Genomic DNA, 24,554 nt, shown 5'->3' on the forward strand with positions numbered 1-24,554 from the left:
TCCTTTACAGGCAATTTACTGGTGTTTAGGCTGAAATTATTAATATCTGCGTTTACATTAATTACAGTGTATTTGTTTCTTTTTTTTTCTTTTTTTTTTTTTTTTTAGGTAGGATCAAATACAAAGCTGTAAGAGCAGCTAAAAATGAGATGAACTAGCAGGTAATTTTTAGTTTCTGGCTGTGGGCAGGCCAGGCCAGGAACCAGAGGTGCAGCTCGGCAAAGGTCGCCTGATGAGACCACAAGGTCTCACAAGCTGGTTTCAGGTGCGCGCTGCCCCGTGCCCGCTCGTGCCTGAGCCCGGCTCCGGCTCCGGCTCCGGCTCCGGGCAGAGACGCCGCAGCTCCGCGGGTGCAGGGCACGGCGTGGGGCATCGCACGGCTCGCGCCGTCCCTGCAGCTCTGCCCCTGGCCCCGTGCGAAGCCTCCGCGAGAAGCTGCATGGGCAGGGGGGCCCAGCGTGTTTGCCTCCACGGGGCAGCTGCTGCGCTGCTAATGCCTGAACGAGGAATGCTCTTCGACACAGCAGCCACGCTGCTGCAAAGCACCCTGCGGTCCAGGCTGCTGCAAAGCACCCTGCGGTCCAGCGACACTGGGCACAGCTCCCTCCCGAAGGAGGGCCCTGCTCCTCCCCCTGCACGCCTGGCATGCGGGGCACAAAGCGTCGCAGTGTTTTGGTGCCCAGCACAGCACAAGTTTCCATGGGACAGAGGCACCTATAAAAAGGACCTAATTGCAAAGCACTGGACAGGACTTCAACTTAGATTTTGGGGCAAAGTTCGGACTTCAATGATGTGAAAGCCCTTCTGCTCGGGGTGCAATGTCACCACTTGTACAGTAAGCACGGCCAGTATCTGCCAGCTGCTCTGGCACTCCTCAGGGGCTGCTGTTTAGCCCTTCTGAGGGATCAAACTGAACACGGCCAGACCATACAAAAGTCCACAGGTAAGAAGTGAGGCTCTGGATTGCTGCCCTGTCCTGAGCGAGCTCAGAAGCAGGGCACCCCATCCCTTTGCGGCTCTTTCTTTCTTGTCTCTTAACTATTTTCTTTCCTTTATCTTGATAAAAGCATTAGATGTCCCTGAAGGAGGAGGTGATGATCTGCTTTAAGCCTCAGAATTTATTTCCTTTCCCTTACAATCAAGCATGCACGAGGGGCTACACCTGCCTGCCTTCTTGTCTTCCTGCCGGTAGCCTGCGCAGGGCTTCTCACTGACTTCCAGGGCCTACGCAGTGTAACTTACCTCTCAGGGAGCAACAGCCTCGGTTGTGCTGCACTGCCCGGGGCCTCTTTCCCCACAGATTTCTCTGTTAAGCTAAGGCTATTTTTCAAAGTGCTGAAATACATTGTCCCCACTCTGTCAAACACAGGCACAACGTAACAACCCTCCTGAAGCCTCAGACCACTTGGGTGAGAGCTAGTCATGTCTGTCCACTTCTTTTTAAAAGAACAATGCTTACTCTTAGATCTGAGAAACAACCACACAAAATGGTCAAAAACTTCTTGAGAGGAAAGAGAGGCCTCACAAACACTGCATTTCCTTCTTTGTCAAAATATTATTGTATTTCAAAAGTTTCAGCTATCTTTGAGAGGGAACAAACATCCTTCTGTACTCTACTGTCAAGCTTACAAAACTCATCCAAGAACAACAAGAGATCAGCAAAAGAGAATGGAATATCCTTCCCCCTGCTCTCTTCATTATGCCTTAAATAGCGGCAGTCAAGCTCGTACTTCAGCAATGAGGAAAGGGATAAAGAAAGAACATAGGCCTAGTTTTCAGAGAGAGCAAGATCTGATCACTCTGTTCCCTATACCTGATATTTGCTTTCTGTAGAATTACTTTCCCTAGAGCCGACCTGCTTTTACTGCCCCCTCCTGTCACATGTCTCACTGGTGCCAAAAACTAGCCCTTTCTAACAGATGTTCTTAAAGGCATGAAGAGCACAGTCACCTTTGGAGAACAAGCAGCTCCCCTAAGATGGGCATTGCTGCCGTGCAGTCAGGGATCAGCGTGTGCCTGTCCCCTAGGCCGACAGCTATTTGTGTCTGCAAGGCCAAGCCAGAGTCTGATGATATTGCGTATTACAGCCAACAAGAGCCATCAAAACTAAGCATGGGCCTTGGGATCTCCCGTGGCCACAGGGCAGGCTCAGATATTCCCTGGGACTGGTTTTGCCCATGCCGTGACTCAGGCAAGGCTCCTCTCCAGCACAGTGAGGGCCTCAGAGTATGCACTCTCTCATGCTCCTAAATCAGAGTCCTGGCAAAGTAAGCCCCAGCAATGCAGTGACCTGCTTCTGCTGCATGACCAGACCAGCTGAATGCTGAAGAAGAAATTTTGGGATAGCAACAGCAGGGCTGCCTGCCAACAGAAGACAGCTTTGACACATTTGCTGCTTGTGCCAATCAGGCAGAAATGCCCTGGAGGTGAGGGATGATGGATGGGGAAATTCCATCCACTTCAAGGTTTGAGTTTTCTTTACTTTTTTTAATAAGTGTTCTCTGTTTGCAATTCATATATTTAGAAACAATTTGTATTGCCTTGGACCCATGTACTGATTATGTAAGACCAGATTCAAGCTGAAACTTCACGTAATACAATGTGGAGCCTTCCCTAAAGCATTAACATTCTTGTTGTTGCTCTCATCCAAAATGTTGACAGCATATTTAGCTGGACTGACAGCAGCAGTATTTTGCCTTCATGTGTGCAAAATATTTGTCCTTGCAGGAAAAAAAAAAGGAACTATGTAAAGTAATCCAATTGCTCCCTCTCGTGGACATGGAGTTCTGCTGCACTTTGGGAAGGCCTGAAAGCATGCTAAGAAATCCAACAGTTCGAATTCTCTCAATATTTTAGCAGTGCAAACTGCTAAAAGCGTTTGTGACACTTCTCAACACAGCTTATGCCCCAGCACTTCTCTCCAGGTGGTGGCAATCAGTGTGATGAGCTCTGTTTTGTGAATATTCAGCCTGAACAGGAGGACAAAATCCTGTATGATCCAGATTTTTAAATATATACAGGCCTAGCTCTGGCCGAATTCAAACATTATCTCAAGGTAAAAGTTGTCCCAGGTCACATCACGACAAGTGCTCATGCCAAGGGGTCCTCTCTGCACCCTACCCTTGACTCTACCATGCCTGTCCATCCTCACATGTAGTACCCAGCAGGGCTTCTCCCTCCCACAGTCTTCCAGAGGAACTGAAAGCCTCATTAAATTTCTTACTTACTTACATACATATTTACTTACAAGATCCCCTACAGCTGTGTCTAAATCTTATATTTTTCTGCTGAGTGCAATACTTTATTTCTACTCTGTGTGCCTGAGTACCAGTTAAGCCACAGGTGATGGGATTATCCCCTCAGAAGGAACAAGTGGGAGGGAGAACAGGAGAGGGTAGACCGGAGGAGAGCTTGGGGCAAGTAAGTGAAAGAGAAGAAGTGGGCAAGTGTAAAAGAAAGAAGATGAGAAAATGGCAATGAGGTCCCTCCTCAAAGAGTTAGGAAAGAACGGACTTCTTCCCTGCTACCCCACCTGGTCTCATGACCTTTCCTCTACTTGCTGAATAGTGGTCATCTTCAAAAGAAAGGTGCCGAGCACCTCACTTCTCCCAAACGCTTGGTGGAGAGGATGCTCTCCTGGCTGGGGAGGGAGGATGTGGATGTAAGCCCTTCTAGAAGGAGCAGCAACAAAGGTCTTGTAGGAGCTGGGCAAGTCCTCTGGCCACTGGGCTCTTGCACAAAGCTCTGTATGTGTGGCTGAGGGCAACGTTAGGAGCCTCAGAAGGTATACGCCTGATACGAAGCAGATGTAGATGCTTATTAGGTCTTTTTTGCTCCCTGTACTTCAACAGACTCAAATTGACATTGAGTCTGCATTGACTTTACAATCATTTTACGTGCTTACTTGATGAAAACTGAATTATTCCCTTAATACAGGGGCCCCTGGTGTGCAGATCCCACCAGTCATTTGAAAAATCAGCATCATCAACTAAATTCAAGTCAAGTCTGCATTCATTTGTTCTCTCTTACACACATGTCAAAAGATTTCTCCACTGGACATGAGAGGGCCATTTACATCATTTGCAACACGTTTCTAATAAAATTTACTTGATTTCCTTAATTTAGACATTCAAATGCATTTCACTGTATTAATGCTATATAAAATTAATTAAAGTCACTGCCAAAGATATAGTACCTTGTACTCCAAACAGGTTTTACAGTTTCTAACTTCACACTAAATCAAAGCTTTTGCAATTCCTGGCAGTCACATACTTACCAACCTACTCCTATCTACAACTGCTTGCTCTGTGGTTATACTTCTTTTCTGTTATACTACTACTTTTGTTATACTGCTATACAAGCTTATAAATCCTTGGAGCAGAGACTGTTTCATTCAACACACTATCAAGTCAGGAACCTTATTTATGAATATGACGCTCAGAGACTACTGCAGAAATTACTGTGGCAGATTCTACTGGCCAACATTAAGCAGCTTTTGGATCTAGTGACTATCACAAGCCTTATTAATGGTGATGGTTGAACAGAAGGAGCAATTAAAGCCTTTCAAAGGAGTAGTTTCATAGGCAAAAATAGAAGCTACCATCCACAGCAATAAATGGTATATAGAAAATCCAGACCAAAAACCCATGGAACTTCTGATTACAGAGCAAGAGGCTAAAGGACTGTATCCCACACTTCGAACATACTTTTAAAATGAAGAAAAAAGATCAAGTATCAAAGAGGGAACAACCATGATCTTGGCTCTAGGAGTACTGAGATTCAGAGGCACGGCACTGGCTGAAGGGGAAGACTTGGCATGTGCGTATTGAGAGAAGAAGAAAATGATCACTACCATCCCACGAATTGTTCCACATTTTTCTATTCTATGTCTAAAATAAACAGTAGATTTCAAAAACTTTTGAAAATGAGAGGAAACAAGAGAGGAAAGAACAAGTCACCCCAGAGTGGTAGTAGCTAAATTCTCCTATTGACTAGGGATTTGGGACTTTTTCATCTCACTTGAGGTCTTTAACCTCCAGCTTAGGGAGGCTCTTTTTTCCCCTCTGACCCAGGAAGTATGACAGAAGTTGGTCCTTTCATTGCAGCCCCTTCTGCTCTACTAGAACCACAAAAACAGAATCACTAGTGTTGATACTAGCTTCAGCTTGTTGTCCTTGGAGGAATGCATCCAGCAAGGATTTACAGAACCAAGTGATCACACTGGATTAGACTATGAAACAGATATTACTTCTTTTACTAGGACACATTTTTTTCCTATTACCATTTCCCAAATACTCCAACAGGATGAAAGAATACTTCAGAGCTCTCCACCTACCTGCAATTACTGTATTTCTTTCATGTAATGGAAGTTAAAAAAAGACTGCTGTGATCAGATACAGAACAGCATGGTCTTGATTTATACATGCTCGTTTTTCAGTAGCAGGATTAATTAACTGGGGCAGGCAGGAGCCTGGTCCTGCTAAGAAGCCTCACAACTGAAGGGTAGTTCCTGACTGTGCTGGAACCTTTGTACGCTATTGCTGGGGAAAATTGCCACTTTGTGCTGAGAATAACAGAAGTGCACAGATACATAGTTTATGTTCACAGAGTAATTTAGAGCCCATGTGCTTTCTGACCCACATTCGCCAACTAAAGTCTGATAATGTCAATTCATGGGGGAAGTATTTTGTCTAGGTGCCTACAGCTGTAATAGTGACAATATACCCTTCTTGCATTCATTAATTGCAGGGTGAGTACAATGCTTGCAAGGCATACAAGGACAACAGCACGCTTTGTATACACAACTGAGGCCAGAGACATTAAGAGCTGGGCTTGTGATTCTTAATTCAGTACCGGATTATTCATGTACTTAAGCATGAGACAAATACTTAGCCGCATTGCTGAAGGGCACTCCATACCTTTCAGGGTTGAACTCTAAATTATTAAGTTCTGTAAATTTCATTCAGTGAGTTTATACTGTGCTTAAATTACAGGGTATTAGTCTAAGAATACATGTGGAGAGCAGCTGAAAAGATATCTAAGCTTTTTATTGGTTGGCATATTTCCCTCTTAGCATTCTTTTATTTAGAATTGGAAGAATTAAAATATTTGTTTGGGGTTTTTTGGCTGGAGTGCAAAAATAAAGAATAGTTGCCCCCAGGATAAGGTCTCACATCAGTTTTAATGCTAGATTTCTTTATATGGTAAAATACAGGGGTTTTAGTTGCATTCTCATCAGTACCTGAACACTGAGGCTTAAACAAAATGCTACCTAAGCTGTTGCATGGCAGAATTTGGCATTGCCCAGGTGAGGTCAGTGCAAGCCTTCTCCCTCCTCCCTAACTACAGCTGATGTGGTGCAAGGCTGTGTATGGTGCTCTGGCACTGCAGCCAGCGAGGGTGCGACCTGCAGCCACCCCTTTGTGGGTATGCAAGTATGGGCAGGGAAGGGCTTACTGAATTGCCAACAGTTTTTGCACATAGTTCTTGCAATTAATTGATACAATATTTATGATTTCAGCCAGCAGCCCCCCCCCCCAAAAAAAAAAAGTCAATAATGCTTTTCTTAATCTAAAGGACTGGTCCCACCCGGGACCGCCACCTCTGCAGCACTGTGCCCGCAGCCCTGCTGCCTGCTGTGCTGCCCAGGAACACCGCACCAGCCTGCCTAGGGGGAGCCTTGCCTTGGGTGCCCGTTGTTGAAAAAATATGGCTTTTCCTAGTTTTTAGTAGTCTTTCAAAAGGTAAAGTGCATTTTCTTCCAGGATTTCTCTGGTACAGACACAAACAATCAAGGGGACATTTTCTCATGTTCCCAATGAAGAGCAACCTTCAAATATCTCTCCCAATTACACATTTAAAGTAGAACGCTACTTTCAGCTTCACTACATACTTTAATACACACATAGTAGAAAATGATGCTGGAAAAATCCTGATTTTAGGACTCTGTAAATTTCTTGGATTTCCATTTCCTTAAAATAGTTTCATTAGTGGGTTCAAACACCAGAAATAAGTGCCAGTCTGCACTTCCCACAGCCACCACAAGCTCCTGCTCTCCTCTAGGCTCTGCCAGCGAGCCCGATCAAGACGAGTGGCATTTCAAAGACAGCTACAGATCTGATTGTACTGCTGAGCTTCTCCGTAACACTCAGCACCTGCAGACTGAGTCTGAATAGGTATAAATTTATACTACAAAACAAGGCAAATTTTAAGGATTATTTTCTCTTTGATGATAAAAGTTCAAAAGCCTCTAATACACACAGACTGGGAATGACCCCAGCTAGCTTTAGGCACCAGCAGAAGTGCTAAATTAGGAGCATAAACTTCCAAATTATCCAAAGTATCAGCCAGGCAGCTCTGCAGGGTGACTGCAGTTTTAGATATGCTGCATCACCTCTGCAGGCACCTCTCCACACAATCCACAGGCACACCTGCATTATACTTCTAATTTAGACATCTCAGAGGGAGGTAGGACAAGTCTAGGCTAAAGAATACACTCAGCCTTTTTTAAAGAGCCTCTTTTATTCTTTAGCTGCCAAAATATGAATTTAAGGATCCAAATTATATTTAAAATTCTTGCCCATCAAAGATATATATCCAAATAAATTATTGATGGATTCGCTTCATTTGATGCAAGACAATAAATAAATGGTCAAGTTCATTCTGTGAATGGGGGCTTTTCCCCTTTGCTATACTGTATTAAGATAATCATAAACTAAATGACAACTCTCTCAATTGTAGAAACAGTGGCTAGCCTGTCCATCACCTGGGCCTGTCTTTATAACATGCCTTTTGTGCTGTACTCACTGATGCGGTTCTATGAGGGAAGAAAAATGTGATCTCAGCTTGCTGTAGGCTCAGGGGGACAACAATACAACAGATAACCAGGTAAGTAATGAACAGACCTGTGCTTTTCAAAGGAAAAAAAGCCACAAAATGTTTAGTGTTGATTCTGATATATCTTCTAGCTTTCTCCTCATTCCTGTTATAAATGCAATTTGAAGCTTCCTAATTCATAGCTGTCCATGGATTTTTATTCCCTCATCTGAATTATTCCTTCTAATCTTACCATGGCTTTTGGATTCTTCTTTAATCATCCCTGTAAACTTTAAAACTTTTTTCCTTATTTAAACTGGAGATAGATAACACTGCCCAGTCCTCCCCACAGGAAGGCACCAGACCTTCTGAGGCATGCAAACCTTCCAGAGACGAAGCAAGTATCCCTCAAGGAGACACAATAAAGGAATGACATTGCGGGCTTCCCAGTGAAAAGCAAGTAACTAACTGCCAGCACAACAAGAAGCTGCACATTTGCAGATAAGGTACAGTTTTGTGGAAATACGACTGCAAATAGGCTCTGCTTTGCAGAAAAGCTGAAATAATTCATTGCAGCTACCAGGAGTTTCACTTTCAAAGGGTGCATTTTCCTTTAGATAATGGATATTCTTTATAAACATGCACTGTTGTACTGCATAATGATGTACTGTTATAATCTATACAGCTTATTACAAGTAATTTTCCAATAGTTGTCTACATCTTAATGAAAACAAACATCACTTTGCAAAACTCATTTGCACCAAAAAATACAGAGATAGTTACACAGGCTCCTTTTTTTAAAATGGAAATCAGTAGATATTGTGTGTGCTACAGACTGCTTAGGAGAAGCCTGGCAAATCTAGAGATGATATTTTTTGTACAGTAAAAATAAGGATGTGAAATGCTCTCCTAACCAGCAGAGGGACTTTGACAGGGCAGGTTGCTTGAAGCATTTTATCCTTTTGTGCTAGAAAAAGACACGCTTAGTGCACCTGTATGTTGTAGAGGACACAGATTTCTGAGTCCATCACTACTATGTAATCCTTCGTTATCCTGAGATGCAGACCAGGAGAATCGCAGGAGGCAGGAGAACATCGGTGTACTGCGGTGGTATTTGTGAACCCCAACCCTGCTCGCTTTGCGCAGGCGGACAGTGTTGTCACTACCAGGGTCCCTTGCCACGTGCGCGCTCGGCAGCACGGCAGCGAGACACCCCACGGTGCCTGCTGCAGGACTCCCACGCGCTCGCACGGCCCCTAGCAATATGGGACACCGTCTCCTTCTGAGGAGTTCGGAGGCTGTGTTCGGTTTCTACTTCGTAATCCTTGCGTAGTGGCGCTAGCTCCTTCTGCTGTTCTCTCTCTGCTTGAACGGCCACGAAAGACTGGTACTTTTTTTCACTTCCTTTGAAAGGCCAAACTCGATGGACCTCCTCTATTTCTCGTTCTACCCACACCTTTCTAGATCTCTAGAATATAACTCTCTCTACTTTCTACAATACCTTTCCATTCCCTGTAAGCTCCCTTCTGACTTTGGAGAACCTTTTCAAGGTCCCCTTGTATGGTATCTACAACACTTCCCTGCTAGTTACACTCCCATCTTTAGGATATAAAAGCTATTTGCCACTTTGGTAGCTCAAAAAAATTCCACACTAGTGTCATATTACAGTTCCAAGCTCTCCAGCTGAATTCCTTTGCTACTTCCTTGATTTCTTAAACTTTGTCCTTGTACAGTCAACAACTTCAGTTCTAAGATAACTTTTATTTACCTCTCAATTTAAATTGTGTCAATTCATGCTTAATCCAGGGCTACTTCTTATGACCAGCTCTTTCAAAGTGCCCTCACCATTTACCAAAACTAAGTTTAGAATAGCGTGCTCTACTTCTGGGTCAGCGTGTCTGTAATTCCTGGCCACCTGTAAACTACATAATTTACAAAGTTCTCCATCAGAGACCAGTTGCATAATTCATCCCTGCTTGTAGAAAAGAATCTTTTTTTTTAATTTAAAAGCAATCATTATAACTCTCAGCATCTATACATCATAAAAATATTAATAGCCATGAATATTAACTAGTTAATCCTCACAATTGCTTTACCAATAAACAAATGTGAAAATAAGATATAGAGGAGTTAATAGTTATACAATTAGCCAATATTTGATCAGGATTAAAATGTGGATTTCCTTAGTTCAGACTTATTTTTAATTAGTAAGCATTCACACAAATCGTTTTGTATTAAAAATGATGGGCCTTGGAGAACTCAGTTGCAAATCTGAGTTCTTCCCAAGCAGCTTAAATGTTTTGAAAAAAAATCAGTTTGGGATCTGTGAAGATTTGAGAAAACTGATAATACATACTTTTCCTGATCTACTGCTCTATCTTGTGTCCCTCTGTCGGAGTCCGTTGTGTTCATCTCACACAAAAAGTGTCCTCTTAATCTTTTGGAAATCTAACTTTGTGGATTATGATGTGGTTAAGGAAACCAGTATCAACACTCTGTAATAGCCACAGTATACAAAAATAAATAGCCTCTATGCTGCAATCTATCAGACTCAGAATGGGCTAACATCTCAGCCATTTCCCAACACATTTTACCTGCCATAGATTATTTGCACATTAAGATAAATAGAAAAGGTAGGTGAATAAAGAAAAGAATCTAAGTAAAGTCTGTATCTGCCACAGAGACATTGAGACTTTTGCCATTCAACTGGAATCATCCTAGTTTTGAAAAATCTGATTTTTTTTGAAAATTTGAAAAATTATGCCATCATAATAAACGACAACTTAACAAATTGACAACAATAGATTGACAGCTTAAGGGGAAGACTTACATGGAAGCTTCTACCAATTTTTTCTGTTTTTCATGAACTCAAGTCCATATCATACACTACTAAATTAACAAGAATACCCTCTACAGTCACTTGAAAACTCCCCTTTTTGTCTTTGTTCCTTTCTTCTCTATTAAGTGAGGTGGATTTTTTCCTTCACAGTTTCAGTGAACCCTGGCTGCAGCTTCTAAGAGGCTCATTATCTCTCCTATCACACCAGTTTCTGCTTTCAAGGCTTATTGTTTATTTCTTAATATAAGCTGAGAGACTAAAACCCCTTCAAAACTCCCAAGATGCCTTTGCCACTAAGAAGCAAAGCATCATGCCTGCTGTAAGACTTATTTAATCAAAAAAATCACATATTACATGAACACTGGGGCATTCGAAAGCACAATTGCCCTAATTTCTTCCTTAGATGAAGGAACACTTGATACTGTATTTAAACAGGCTGTCATTGTGAGTCACCATTACGGGTTTGATTTTCTGATGCAAAATATATTTTAGTAATGTGCAAGATTCATTTAGACGTTGTTTCCAGCAGGACTCAAAAGTAGTGGAATAGCTTCCATTTGGCATGTTAAAGAATTTTAACCTGTAAGGACCAGGGTATCCATATACAACCTTCCTAACAAGTAGTTGGCTCTCTGGGTTGAGTAAATTGACATTACTCCTCTAGCCTCTGCTTTGGCCAAGAACTTCCTGATGAAACTCCCCAAGCTACAACAAAATAAAGTATGGGCTTACTTAGAAAGCTGTCCTAGGGAATTTTCTCCTCAAATCTCACTGAAATTCAGTGGGCTTATGAGGGACTGATTCCTTGAAAGCCAATCAAAAATTCACCTTCTAAGTAAGGGTGTGTGTATATGTGTATGGGGGTATGTATTGGTGCACGTTTATATACATATATGTATGTACACATCTATACATATATGTTTATGGCTCTGTGTATATGTATAGCCACACACATACACACAGTGATGTGTAGGCCCATACATGCACGCGCAAACAATACAAAACTGGAATGCTTTGAGCTTGATAGAAGGCATTCACATCACGTTTAAGTGAAATCTTCTCTCTCAATTGCTATTCTCAGCAGTTAGTTCTGTCAAACTAATAATACACATCTGTGCAGCAAAATGATACAATTTCAGCATTAGCATAAAAAATAAAGGTAAGTATAGGTTTCCCATGTCTTTATTTCTTTTGCATTTCTTTCTCTCTGTTGGAGAAACCTGCCAAACCCAAACACTTACATTTCTTTCTCAAGAGTCTGCGTGGCATTTTGGTTCTTGATGGAAAGAAAGGAAAAGTATCTTTGTTTAAGATACAAGGAGATTTTACCTTTTCAATTTGGTTTTTGATTCCTAACAACATACAATAAACGTAACTACAGCAGAGTATTCAATAGACATGTAAGCATTACACGGTCTGTGGTTGAAGAGAGTCCAGCTGCCTTAACTAAACAAAGTAACTTGCTATAAGAGCAATTTTCAGGACAGTGATAAATCACAGTGTAATACAATCATGCACCGAGCTCAAAACAAAGGTAAGACTGGCACAAATATTATAGTACAATTGGGCAAAATTCAAAGGTATGTACAAGTCATTGACAAACATTGGTGCAAGTGCTTTAGACAAGACATTTAAAAGAAATCTACACTGAAACATAGATTAAATTTATCAAAGTTTGATAAATTTTAAAGACAGTAAAAAAGTACACAAAACATGAAAAAATAATAAAAAAAAAAAAAACAGCCAATTCATACAATACAGCTTTACTACATTTCTATTACAGAATGAAGACAGAAAAGGATATAGGAATTAAGAGCAAAGAAAATTCTCCTGCCTGTGGCCAGGGGAATTTCATTACCAATGAGAGATGTGCACACACAAATGCACACACACACACACAGAAAATAAAGACAAAAACCAAAAATAATCTTTTACTGTAACAAATGACAGACACAGAGGTGAGAAACATTTGGCATGTTGCAGCACATGAAGTCATTCACGATTGGCTAACGATGGTACCTGGCTCGGCTGAAGATCACTGGCTTGCCTGAGCGGAGTAACAGATGGAGGAGGCACACCTGAAGTGGACGCAGACCGACCTAATCTACAACTTGTTTTAGGCTCTAGGAAGGAAGAGAGAAGAAAAACATGAGTGAACTAGAAGCTGGTTAGTGCTGCAGTAAGCTGAAACATGGTGGACCCTGGATCCCTTTGAAATTGAGAACCCAGGCTAAGTTTCTAGGTGGTCTTGGGCTGCATGATGAAAAGAAGCTGGCATCAGAAGAATGGGGATTAGGACAGAACCTATCCCACATTCCAGCCTCCTTCTTCCCTGGAGGTATCTCTGGATCTGATTTATAGAGCATAAAACAGGAGGCAGGCAGGAGGCATGTCAAGGAAACTTTCTTGCTCCTCCCCAGTGCCTTCTTCTACTCCTCATTAAATATGGCAGTGACTAAGGGAGTTACAGAGGCTTGTGGTTTCATCTCTCCACCCCAGAGCTGAGGAAGAAGGAGACGGTAGCCCAAAGGGTGATTGCGCTGAGGGAAGGCATGAAAAAGAGAAAAAAGGAAGAAAATGTATACAAACGGTGAGGATACTGTGCTGCTCAGAGATTTGGAAGGTCACAAAGATCACTGGGAAATCTGATATTAATGGCATTGAATTGCAATCAGACAGAAAGTAGGGAAGAAAGAATACAAATATGAACTTCAACAGTGTCGAATTCTGAATTTAGTTCCCCAAAATAGAAGCAATAGAAGTGGAGGTGGCTTTGAATTAAAAGAGAAAATTCAATTCCAGAGTAGAACTGCACAGAAAGTGCATAGCTATTTAGTCTTCTAAATAAGAAGCTCAGCAATCCTGGAAGAAGGTTGGTGTGTCTGAACTATGCTGACACAAGCATACTGCCGTACAGTATGTGACATCCCACATCTGGCTTAGAAGAAACTCTTTTCCTGAGAAAAGGTCTACCTGTTTCTGCCAAACACTTGTCCTACGACACTTCCTGTTTATGACAGAGGAAATACCTCTTCTCAATCCAAGACTTTTAGCTTGGATGAACATGTTCATCCTGCTCATGTTTTATGAGTTTTCCTCTCGACCCTGCACTTCTCTTTTCTATTTAGTGTATAAACACTGAAACCAAGGACTATCACACCGGGCAGATACAGTTTGTACAATAGTAGTCCCCCAGTGATAGATGGGATGTCATCTTTCAGCTTTAATCTGAATAACAACTAATAATAATACCGTGCTTCCTTATGACAGGTTGAAAGAGTATCTCCTATTCAGTCTCCTCTTTTCAAGAAGAGAGGAAGGACATATGCCCCCTGCAATCCTGGTTTAGAAAATTTGCCTTTGAAGCACACATTTTCTCATATATCTTTTTTGCCTGTGTGTCTCTGAAACGCAGTTTCTCATGCCTAACAGTGCTGCTTTGTCTCTATTTGCTTCATACAAAATCTCTCCCCCTCATGGGATCTCTAGTACCTTTGCTAGCCACTGGTTGGTCCATTGTTCAAGAGGAATAAGATTGTCCATCTCTGGCACTTCCCAAAGGTCATCCGGCACCTCTTGGAAATTTCAAGACAGTGGGCACCTTACACCCTCCACCAGCAGCATGATGAAGAACATTCCTTCCACCTCCCTGACTTCCTCGTTGTCACCTTAACTGCTTATTTTCCTAAGATATTGCAGAATTCAGGTGGGTATGGAGAAGAGCTGTTCACTTAAGCTGGAGAACTCAGACCAATGAAATCATCTGTATGGGTGAATATTCATCAACTAAATATTAATAGGCTGGTTAACATCCAGCTGGCTAAACAGAAAAAATATTTATGCTGTTTGACAAATGCATTATTCAATTCACTCATCCCCAGTCAGTCGGCGAATATAACATGAACCAACATGGCAATAAGCATGAAGAAAAGAACAGACTGACTCCCTCCCTTACCCTTACATTATGTACATAATCTGTTGTTTTGATTTTTGGGGGGACTTGGGCAGTTATTCTGAAGGTTTTGTTAGGTTTGTTTTTGTTCTGATTTCACACAGACTGTGCGCCAGACTTCTGATTGTTTCCTTCAGTAATAGAGATACAATAATGGACCTCATGTCTGATCCCTCGTGAAATTTTGCTGTGGTTTCAGTGAGGGCAAAAATTGTGGGGTTTTTTTCGTTGTTTTCCCCTACTGTTAAGTAGAAACACAGAGTTTTTGCTATGATAAGCAAAATCTGACACCCAGTATGTCAAAAACTCCCAGGGAGTTGTTTGCCATTCCTTTGGAGTTGTTTTCTTTGCTTTGGGAAAGTAGAGAAAAGTGTCATAATTTCCAATTTGGATATATGTGCAACAACAAGAGATTACCATTTCCTTGCCAAAGACAGTCCTTTCATCTAGCATCAAAGAAATAAAATCTATCACACTCGGATGAAGTATTAGTTCCTTCTTTATCTCCCTGTAATATATTTTACAGTATTAAGAGAACTACTGCAATTTCCACGGTGATCTTTACCAAGAAAGATTCCAGACAAGGCTCCCTCTAGCTTTTTAAAGTTTGAGATTGCATTATACACTAAAAGGGAAATGCTGTTTTTTTTTTTAAGACCCATTCCATTGGCTTCAGTGGGAATATTTTTAAACCGAATAAATACTCCATTTTACTGCAATTTGTGCTGTGAGTAACAGCTTCATACTGTACACTACTGTGGAAAAAAAAAGTCCCTAAATAGTCCCCCACATAAGTGATGCCCAACTCATTGCTCTGTATTCTGCAGCATGTTGTTTTTGAATTGTGTAAACTTTATTCACGGTTCTGAAGCTGACTGCATTTTGAGTACAACGATCACTTGAAATAATAACTTCTGCTTTAGGCTGTCTAAAAAGAAATAAGAGAAACAAGGGATGGTTTCTAGTGAAAGTATCATGTGGACAATATGAGCTAGTTCACTATTAACATCTGAAATGAGTAGTTTCGGGACTTCTTGAGTAGTCTCCTCTGTGACAGTGATGTGTGGTGTGGAGCACGAGAGTTTTGCCAGTCAGCCCAGTAAGAACATGAGGAAGGCTCTATAGATATTTGTCCTCTCAGGACAATCTGTTTGCTAAAGGTCCACGATAATACAAGTTAAAATACATTTAGACCCATACCGATGAAGTTAGCTTAGCACCACATCTATTGAGTGTGCTTTGCTTTACTGTGTGGATGTGTCCCCTGGTTCTTAATAAAAATTGCTGGGGAGAGGGTACCAAGGGCTCCCCTCCAAATAGAAGACCCAGTCTGAATCCACAACCAGGAGTTTTTTGATATTGCTGTAAGCCACTCAAATGCTGACAAGGGCTAACAGCCTACTGCTAAGCTAGAGAACACATAGGCATATGTCTAAGTGCTTTACTGGACAGGGGCCAGAGGATGCAGAGCACTTGAGTAGCCATTAGAGATGCCCGTTGCAATTGATGGGCATCATGAGGCTTGAATTCAGCCGATTGCTTTGGGCAGCTGCAGAGCTGCTGCTGCTGTATGTTTTAACTAGTTATGTCAAGCATGAATACGTTCGTAAGATTCAGTTGCTACATTTAACTGATAAACTTTTGCACTGCTGTTTTGCACAGCTTCAAATGACAGATCCCTCACACTGTGCCATGTTTTGAAAAACATGGGGCTCAGTAAGGGCTTGAACCTCCTCCAGGAATCAGGACCAGATGCAGAGTAATGCTAGCAGAGAATACTGCTCAGCAAGGTATCTGTCTCCTGTTACATGCCCCAGAGCACCAGCGAGTCTCTCAGCAGTCCTAGTGGTCGGAGCCCCAGCCACCTCTGCCATCAGTCCCTAAAGTAAACCTGCAAATGTGGTCAGCTAAAATGGGACTTGTATTAATGGACTTCCAGGTGTGAGGTGAGTCCGGCTCATGCTAACAGGATCACAGGTGGACATAAAGGAAAAGCCCCAAGGACAACATTAATGATGAGAACTTTAGGAGAAAATGCCGAACACAGAATTATACAATTACAAATATGATTACCTAAAACAGAGTACCTAATTATGCAGTTAAGCACCCATATTTTTCAAGTGTGTTACCTAATCTTAAGTAAAGATGTTTGAGGTTGGTTGGTTGCAGGGAGGTTTGGGGTGTCTATGGATTCTTTTAAAGTAAAATGCTGCGATGAGACATGATTTTTTGGAAATATTTTTCATCAGTTTTATACCATTGTGATATGGTTTCCTATATTCTTTAAAAATACAACAGCTCTGCATGATTTTTATTTTTGGATCTTAACTGGAAGAGTTCTTTTATTTATCCAAGGAGGACTTCTTTCTGCCTATTCTGTCTTAATTCAAAAAAAATACTCTGCTTGTCACTTACATTGGAGAAGCTTCTTATCCTGTCACAGTCTCTTCTTCGCACATGAAAAGAAAAATATTGCTTATTTGCTACAGCTGCCAAGAAGCACATTTTGAATTAAACAAGGCGACGTGACAGGCTATGGAGTAATCACATGCAAAAAAAGAAAAAGGAAAAAAAAAAGGAAACATGCATACTGGAAAAATTAATCACATCTAATAACTTCATATTGGCTTAGCCATATTGGTGTCCTAAAAAGGACGAGTGAGCTGTAACGTAACTTGAAATATGAAATCTTAAGCTAGAAGAAAGTGTGTAATAATACTTTGCCACTTAAAAATGTTTTTGAGCTTCACCTGCAGAAGCTGCTCAGTTAAACTTAATTAATGTAAGCTGAACTATTTTCAAAAATGGAACACTAAAAACTCTGGAACTCAGTGTAGCAGAAATCAAAAGGCCAAAAGCTTAGCAAAACTCAAACCCAAGCGAGATAATGAGAAAAAACCCTACGTTAGGCGGAGGGTGTTTTAAATCAAGGTTTATTCTGAACTGCTGTTTCAGGTCTATGACAACAACCGAGGCAATGAAGTAAGGAATAAACAAATCCTGCTGGTAGTGTTTTTTTTTCCCCCTTAAACTTATTATTTTCCTCTGAAGCTTCTGGCATGGGATACTGTCGGTCTCAGGGCTCTAGACCAAATGGACAATTTGGCAATTGCATCATTCTAAATGACAGCAAAGCCACCGGTGTGGAGAGCAGCGTGCTCTTTAACCACCAGGCTCTGAGATAACGACGCTCCACACACTGGAGAGCGTACACATGCTCTCCACCTGCCCTGCTGGTACCTTCCGCCCCACAGTGTGCAGCCCCCAGTACTAGTTATTTTATTTCAGACGACAGGCACTGCTAGGAGCACTTGTGTCCTGAGAACATGACCAGTGTAAGCAAGCTCCAGAACCATCACGTCTTGGTGACTGGACCTTGTTCAGAGGGCTACTTCTACCTCCAGCATTAAGTCACCTTCATTTGAAGATGCCCTGAGGATTTAGCAGCACAGTGATACCTTAACACTGCCTTTGAGGGGAGAATACAGGGTTAATGGGAATACTCAGTCTTTGGGGGAAGTGGCCCAGCTGGAGTAGATTGCTACTTTTTGCCACTACTCCCTTCTTGTGCAGATGAATGCACCTTGCACCTCAGCCTTCACAAGCACGCTGCATTCCCAGACAGCTTGTACTTTACTCTTCATTATGTTTGCAATTCCACCACAATCTTCACCACCAGTTCCAATGAAGGAATGGCAGTTACTCCCTTCCCAACTCTCTGCTACATTTTCAACCTGAATACTAAATGGGTTGGCTGAGTGACAAGCTGATGGTGATTTAAAAATAGGACACAACTTGAGTAGGACTAGATTATCTCCAGAGGTCCCTTCCAACCTCAATCATTCTGTGATTCTGATTTAAAAGGCAGTGCAGTGCTTGTCTCTAGCAGCAGGTGGCAATGCAAAACACTTCATGGTTGCAGTTAAGAAAAAGAAAAAGAAAAGGAAAAGGAAAAGGAAAAAGAAAAAGAAAGGGAAAAAGAAAAGGAAAAAGAAAAAGAAAAGGAAAAAGAAAAAGAAAAAGAAAGGCAACATTCCAGAAAATACTCTTCGAAGCTCCTGCTATTAAGCTATCCCAACCTTCTGTTTCATAGTGATCCTTTGCCTTTTCACTACAATTGCAGCGAGCTTTTGAACAGCCAGCATGCCCCAATAACACCAACACCACTTTCCATAAGAAACAACAAGATGCCAAGAGACAGAAAGTGGCCTTAAAGAATTACGTGACAGATCAGTCGGTCATTAGGGCTAGTGGCGTCCCTGTGCATCTGACAAGCCAGGCTCACTTGAACAAAATGAACAAGTTCAAGTTCAAGTTCTCGACTGGAGATGGTTCTTTTCCCCTCTGATCATCCTTGCAGGTGCAGAGATCTGGAGAACCCACGTAAAATCACTTCTCACTCACATATTCACTTGAACTCTAATTCCTGTTTAATCTGTGTCTCAGCAAGGTTGCCCACTGAACACATGCATGAAAAGTCCTTTCAGATCCTTTCCATTTTCCACCAGAATAATTCAATGCTGTTCCTTCAAACTGTCCCAGCAGTGACCTAATTGCATCCCAACAGTGACCAGGACCCATTGCAAAGTAGGAGCTAGCTGTGTTTTTTCAAGGACATGTCCACACAAACATAGGTCTTTTCTCTGTTACCTATGATGCTGGAAAGAGAACAACAACAAATCACTATAATAGGGACTGCCCTGCCCTGGTTTTATTTGGCCATGTGGCAAATTTAAGTCCCAAATTGCTAGCACAGAATAACTGTATCTCCTTGACTCCCCAAAATATTTGGATCCATACAGATTACATCTTTGTTGTTGCATTCTGTTACAATTCTAATTTATTTGCAAAGAATAAACTCTTATAGTTTTCACGTACAAGTTCACTGATGAGAAGTGTGTATAGCATTTTGAATGCAATGCCCCACCGACTAAAGGCAAAACATGTTGCTCAGGCAACAGTTAGAGACACAGGGGAAAAATATTTGTGGCAGATGAGAGGCAATATTCATCAGATGAAATGTCATAAAAACTATGGGGAAAGGAAAATCATAATCAGCTCACAGTTTTTCATCATAAAAAAAAGGAGTCTAAATTCAGGCCATAAAATATTTCTGTAATTTTTCTTTCCATGAGAGTCTTTGAAAATCCTAGCTATGTAAGACAAAGGCACAGTCAACTAAATCAAGGCATGATTCAACAGCTATTACAGTCTCCTGGTGCCAAATAAACACTGTGGCCAACATGTTTTGTCTGCTTTTGGAGATCAACCAAGCCTTTAAAATAAAACACGCAGAAAAGTTGGACAGAAGTAATGCATTTTGCTAAGAATTCACTCCCCACTACTCATTTCCCTTCCGTTCTGTCCAGTACTGTTAATCTGGCAGAACGGAAGGGGCTGGTACACCCCCTTGGCCTTAGCATCTAATGTCCTATTATTCTGATATGGTACCTTTAACCCCCCGTTTCTATTGGCATTAGCACAGATGACTGTAGCACTTAGAGCAAGGTCTCATTAGTGTATTTAAAGTACTTGGAAGAGAATTTTTAACAAAGCTGTAGGCTTTTACAGCTGTCTGGCAAATGCCTACTTACTAGAACACTTTATGAGAACACACAAGTACACAGAAGGTATTAACACTCAAACAATCTGTGGTTAAAATCACGAGATTTGCTTAAAAGTCACTTTCGCTGCCCCAGGCACCAGGCAGGACCGGATGGGGGGGGGGGAGGGCTATACCAAGAACCCCAGAGTAAAAGATTGCAGCAAAGGATCATGAGTAAAGTCTGTTCAAATTCTATACTGAGTTTCTGGTGTCATTTCCAGCAATGCAAGTAAAATGAGCGGTCCGTTACTGTGCAGGGAAGCAATGTTCTGGGTGAGGGGCTTGTAGCTCTGCTAGCTCAGCACTGTAAAAGACTAATCTCTGCCACCGACTGCTCCAACAGACCCCTTTACAGGAACACCTTCTTGTCTGAGTAGCCCATTAATGGTGTTACTCGTACGGAGGACTGGTCATGAGGCTGCAGTGCTATACATGTCAGTGGGCTTTGAAGTGTATATTTTTCACAATCAAAAAGGCAAGACGTTGCTCTTTCACGTGACCTGTCAAATCTCAAAACTTATCTCAGAGTTTTACATATCATAGATGTATATTCATGTATTAATTGTGCTTGGCTTAGTTATTTTATAAATCAGGCTGCATTAGATTTCAGTGATTTACAGCAATTCGCTATTTTATATATATGCAATTTGATGGATAAAACGGATATACAGGAATTTGTATGACTTCTGAAGTCTGTAGCCACTTTTCTAGGGTTTTGCACATAAGCATAAAGCAAAGGCTGCCTGTGTCCACTCACTATGCATATCAATAAGACAGTCTTGTTTCTGCACAGTGTGTTTTTGTCAGTGTATGTGACATCTGAATTTGCAAATTTCTTTCTGAGGTGCAACTGGGCAGGGAGACTCTTTGCCACAGTGTCCCTCAGCATCAGGGGAATTCTTTATTTCTGTTACATTAGTTGCATGGCATGTTTACACTACTTACCATGATTCCAACCCTATCCAAATACGGAGCACAAGCAGACAGAACAACACTCATTACTGCAGGAACATAATGGGCAGATTTTTTAAGTTATTTGGAAGCCTAAAAGATACAGATGTTTGTCTTCACCTGCGTATCTTTAGATATCCTTCAGCTCTCCTGAGGAGATTGAGGAGATACTCCTTGCTCTCCTACTTGGACGTACCTGAGCTGTTGCTTCCAGCCAGCATGGTTGGACTGACAGAAGATCTCCCCAGCCTGCTAGATACAACTGGCGGCCCTGGTGTGCCATCCCATTCCTGAGCTTTGACTGGCTCCCTGGAAGAAGCTGTCCCGTGATGGCCTCCCCTCTCTTTGTTTTCCAGCTTTGGTAGTGGTTCAGTGCTGTGACTTCTGATCTTCAGCTCATCCAGTGGTTCTACAAAATACACAAGACCACATATTGTTACAGACTGCCTGCTAATTATTTGTATCATATAACAATATTTCACTCAATATTCCGTATAAACCAATCATAAACCTTGCAAGAGCAACTTACATCACAATTTTACCTTCTACTCCTAAAACCTACACTGAATGTTGGTTTCAACACACTTGCAAATTACTAAAAACAGACACAATGCAGTAGGTGGGTACAATGTGACTTTCTTGTCACAACTTTTACATGCCACAAAAATATATTTTTTTTGAAAATGATATGCTACAAAATTATGCTTTTAGTAACAATTTTGGAAAATACTTCAATTCTTTTCAGCTGTCATTTCTTTGGAAATAATTTTTTCTCCAGGTGCTTTCCAAAGAAGCTCTCTCCTAAGGCAATATTGTGCAAGTAATATATTTGTAAGTTGTCACAAGCACTAATAAAAGGTACAAGATCCACAAAACTGTCCAGTGTTAATATTTCTGCTGTGCCCAGCACTGTAACCTAGGGGATAAAATTTCACTTGGTGAAAAAATCCTTGAAGTCAGAAAATGACTTTCTACTAGCAATACCATGAGGCAATATAAGGAGGAGAAATTTCAAAAGAACAGGTGAATGATTTTTCAAGTAAAGCAGTGATGCCTGCTTTCTTCATGGCTGGTGATTTTCTGTTTCTTTCTGCTACTCTTATTTCATTTCTTGATGGTTGACCAATGCACCAAAGAAACAATCCATTCCCAAACTTTTCGATCTGTTGCTGTGAAAAATTCACATGAAAAAACATATACAGAAGGAACATTAAGAAATTACTTTAAATCATAACAGCTAATTACCATTCACACTCTCAATTTAGTCATCCAAGTTTATAAATGAACCCCCTTCTCTATCTTAACTCCAGCATGTATCAACAGTCTTGGGATTTAAATTTTTCAGATGGGAAACCTTCCCTTGAGCCCTATCTCAAAGTCTTTTTGTGGCTGCAAGAGACATTCCCCAGATTTGGGAGAGCCAAGGGGAGGCAGGACTGCCAGGAGCCATTGGCAGGCTGGAGATGACAGCAACTCCTCAGGGAGCACCACGTCCAGCAGGACGGTGGTGGTCAGGGCATGCAGGACTGCCAGAGTCAGAACATTCGCCTCAGCAACGTTTTCCTGTCCTCATTAATCTCCTGACCACGAAGTGGGACAGTCCAGCAATAGCTGCCACTCAGATAATACAGTCCCAGAGTAACAGCCACCTTCACACCAATCAATCTGTACGTGGCTGAAAAACCCACTAGTTGTTCACCCTTGCTGCAGTAACCAGTGGTACAGGTGATAATAGCTATCTAAACGGTATGTAAGAGACCTTGTCTATGTAATAAAAAGTGGTATTTTGAGTTCTTTGACATTCTAGTCGGTAGATGAGCTTGTCTATAAGAAACAACAATCATTTAGAAGTTTCTTCAAGAAAGTATTATATAGGAGATATGTTATAATGTCTAATTGGATATGCAGTGCAATAGGCAATCATTAACATATTTCAAGAAATACTATCAGTTAATGGTAAAAAAAAAATTAATGATAATGACATCATATCCCAATCTCTAAGGCTTTCTTTTATTATTCACAGTGATAAGTTTCCAATAGAAATCTATATAACAGTTTCAGTTTAGCAAGTCGCATAAATAGTATTCAGCAAACATTTTGTGTGACAAAGAGCCTCAAAAGTCAAACCACTTCCTTCAACTTTTAGGTCACTTACCTACTTTAACGTATGCAAAAAGATACCACAATGAAAATCCAAACTGCTTGTTTTTCCTGTTTGGTAACCCCAGCAGGATACAAGGCTGAATAACACTGTGCGTCCACACAACATGACATCTGCCTTTCAGGGGCCTTTGCTCTGAAATGTCTGTAACATAGCTCTGTCTGTAGCTGCTCAGAGGGACTAGCTAATACAAAAAGCCATGCAAAGAAATGTAGAAGCCAAATCAGAACTGGATTTGAACTGTTTCAGTTATCAATAAAGAAAGATGCTCTGCCTTGTGTTTCTTCCGAGCATTAATCTGTCAGAAAATGTTACTATACTTTTTTCGCATAACAGTTACGAGCAAACCTATCTCAAATGTTTCTTTAAACCAGCAGCATGCACTTCTTCTAGATGCCATACATTTGGAGAAAGAGAAGACATGAACAAAGTTCCAGAATTGTTTGGAAATAATACATATGACTGCTGGTACGGCCTTCCGTCTAGGCTGCAGCTCTCACTTTCCAGCGAAACCAGCAGAAATCGAAAAGGATAGAATATGCTTTAAACAATACCGAGTCTGGCCTTATGAATGCCCCATCAGCTTAATGCATCATTCAATAGAATTAATTTACCGTGTCATTTGGCTGCTCCTGGCAATGCTGTGATTACCTGAGTGAAAACCGTCTCTGTATGAGTCCCATTGATGCTACTTGAACATCGCCCCTCGAAATCTCACACACGCAGGCAGCCGGCCCTTAGTGTGGAGCAGTAAGGATTTATCCACTTCAGTTTATTTAACAGAGAAGCATTTGTACTTGCTGCTTGATAGAAATGATTTGTGTGTTCTTAGTTTTATTATCAGCAGAATCAAAATGTAGCAGTTCTCTGCAAACAGCTGGAAACGATGGAAATATTCAGACTAAATAAAAACTTGGCTTATAGTCTGTTTCTTTATAAGGTGTAGAAAATCAGTTTTCAGCTGGCTGCCTAGACTTCATAAATTTGCATTCCACTATTCTTTCTTGGGCATTTTCAGTTCTCAGTTTATCTAAAAAGTAATATATTCTAAAAATGAAAAGCAGATTGAAACAGATTATAATGTCATGCAACCCATCACAGCACCCAAATCACTGTTATTTGGTGATCATTATCAGTAACACTGACGCACAGAAAACATGTTAGCCTTTTATACAGTTTTTTGTAATATTATTTTCCTGCTCACTTTAGAATACATAAAAAATGAAAAAAA

The 24,554-nt window shown here is 41.2% G+C and overlaps 1 protein-coding gene across 1 annotated transcript in view; it reads right to left on the minus strand.

The window, feature by feature from the left end:
- NYAP2 (neuronal tyrosine-phosphorylated phosphoinositide-3-kinase adaptor 2) overlaps positions 1 to 24,554 on the minus strand; it is a 134,999-nt gene that overhangs the window by 16,174 nt on the left and 94,271 nt on the right. The window contains exons 4-5 of the mRNA XM_062583140.1: positions 21,359 to 21,571; positions 12,674 to 12,777 (exon numbers count right to left, since the gene is read on the minus strand). Coding sequence (XP_062439124.1) covers positions 12,674 to 12,777; positions 21,359 to 21,571 — 317 coding nt within the window. The remainder of the gene's footprint in view (positions 1 to 12,673; positions 12,778 to 21,358; positions 21,572 to 24,554) is intronic.

Source organism: Rhea pennata, chromosome 9 (assembly GCF_028389875.1).
Source record: "Rhea pennata isolate bPtePen1 chromosome 9, bPtePen1.pri, whole genome shotgun sequence".
Lineage (NCBI taxonomy): Eukaryota > Metazoa > Chordata > Aves > Rheiformes > Rheidae > Rhea > Rhea pennata.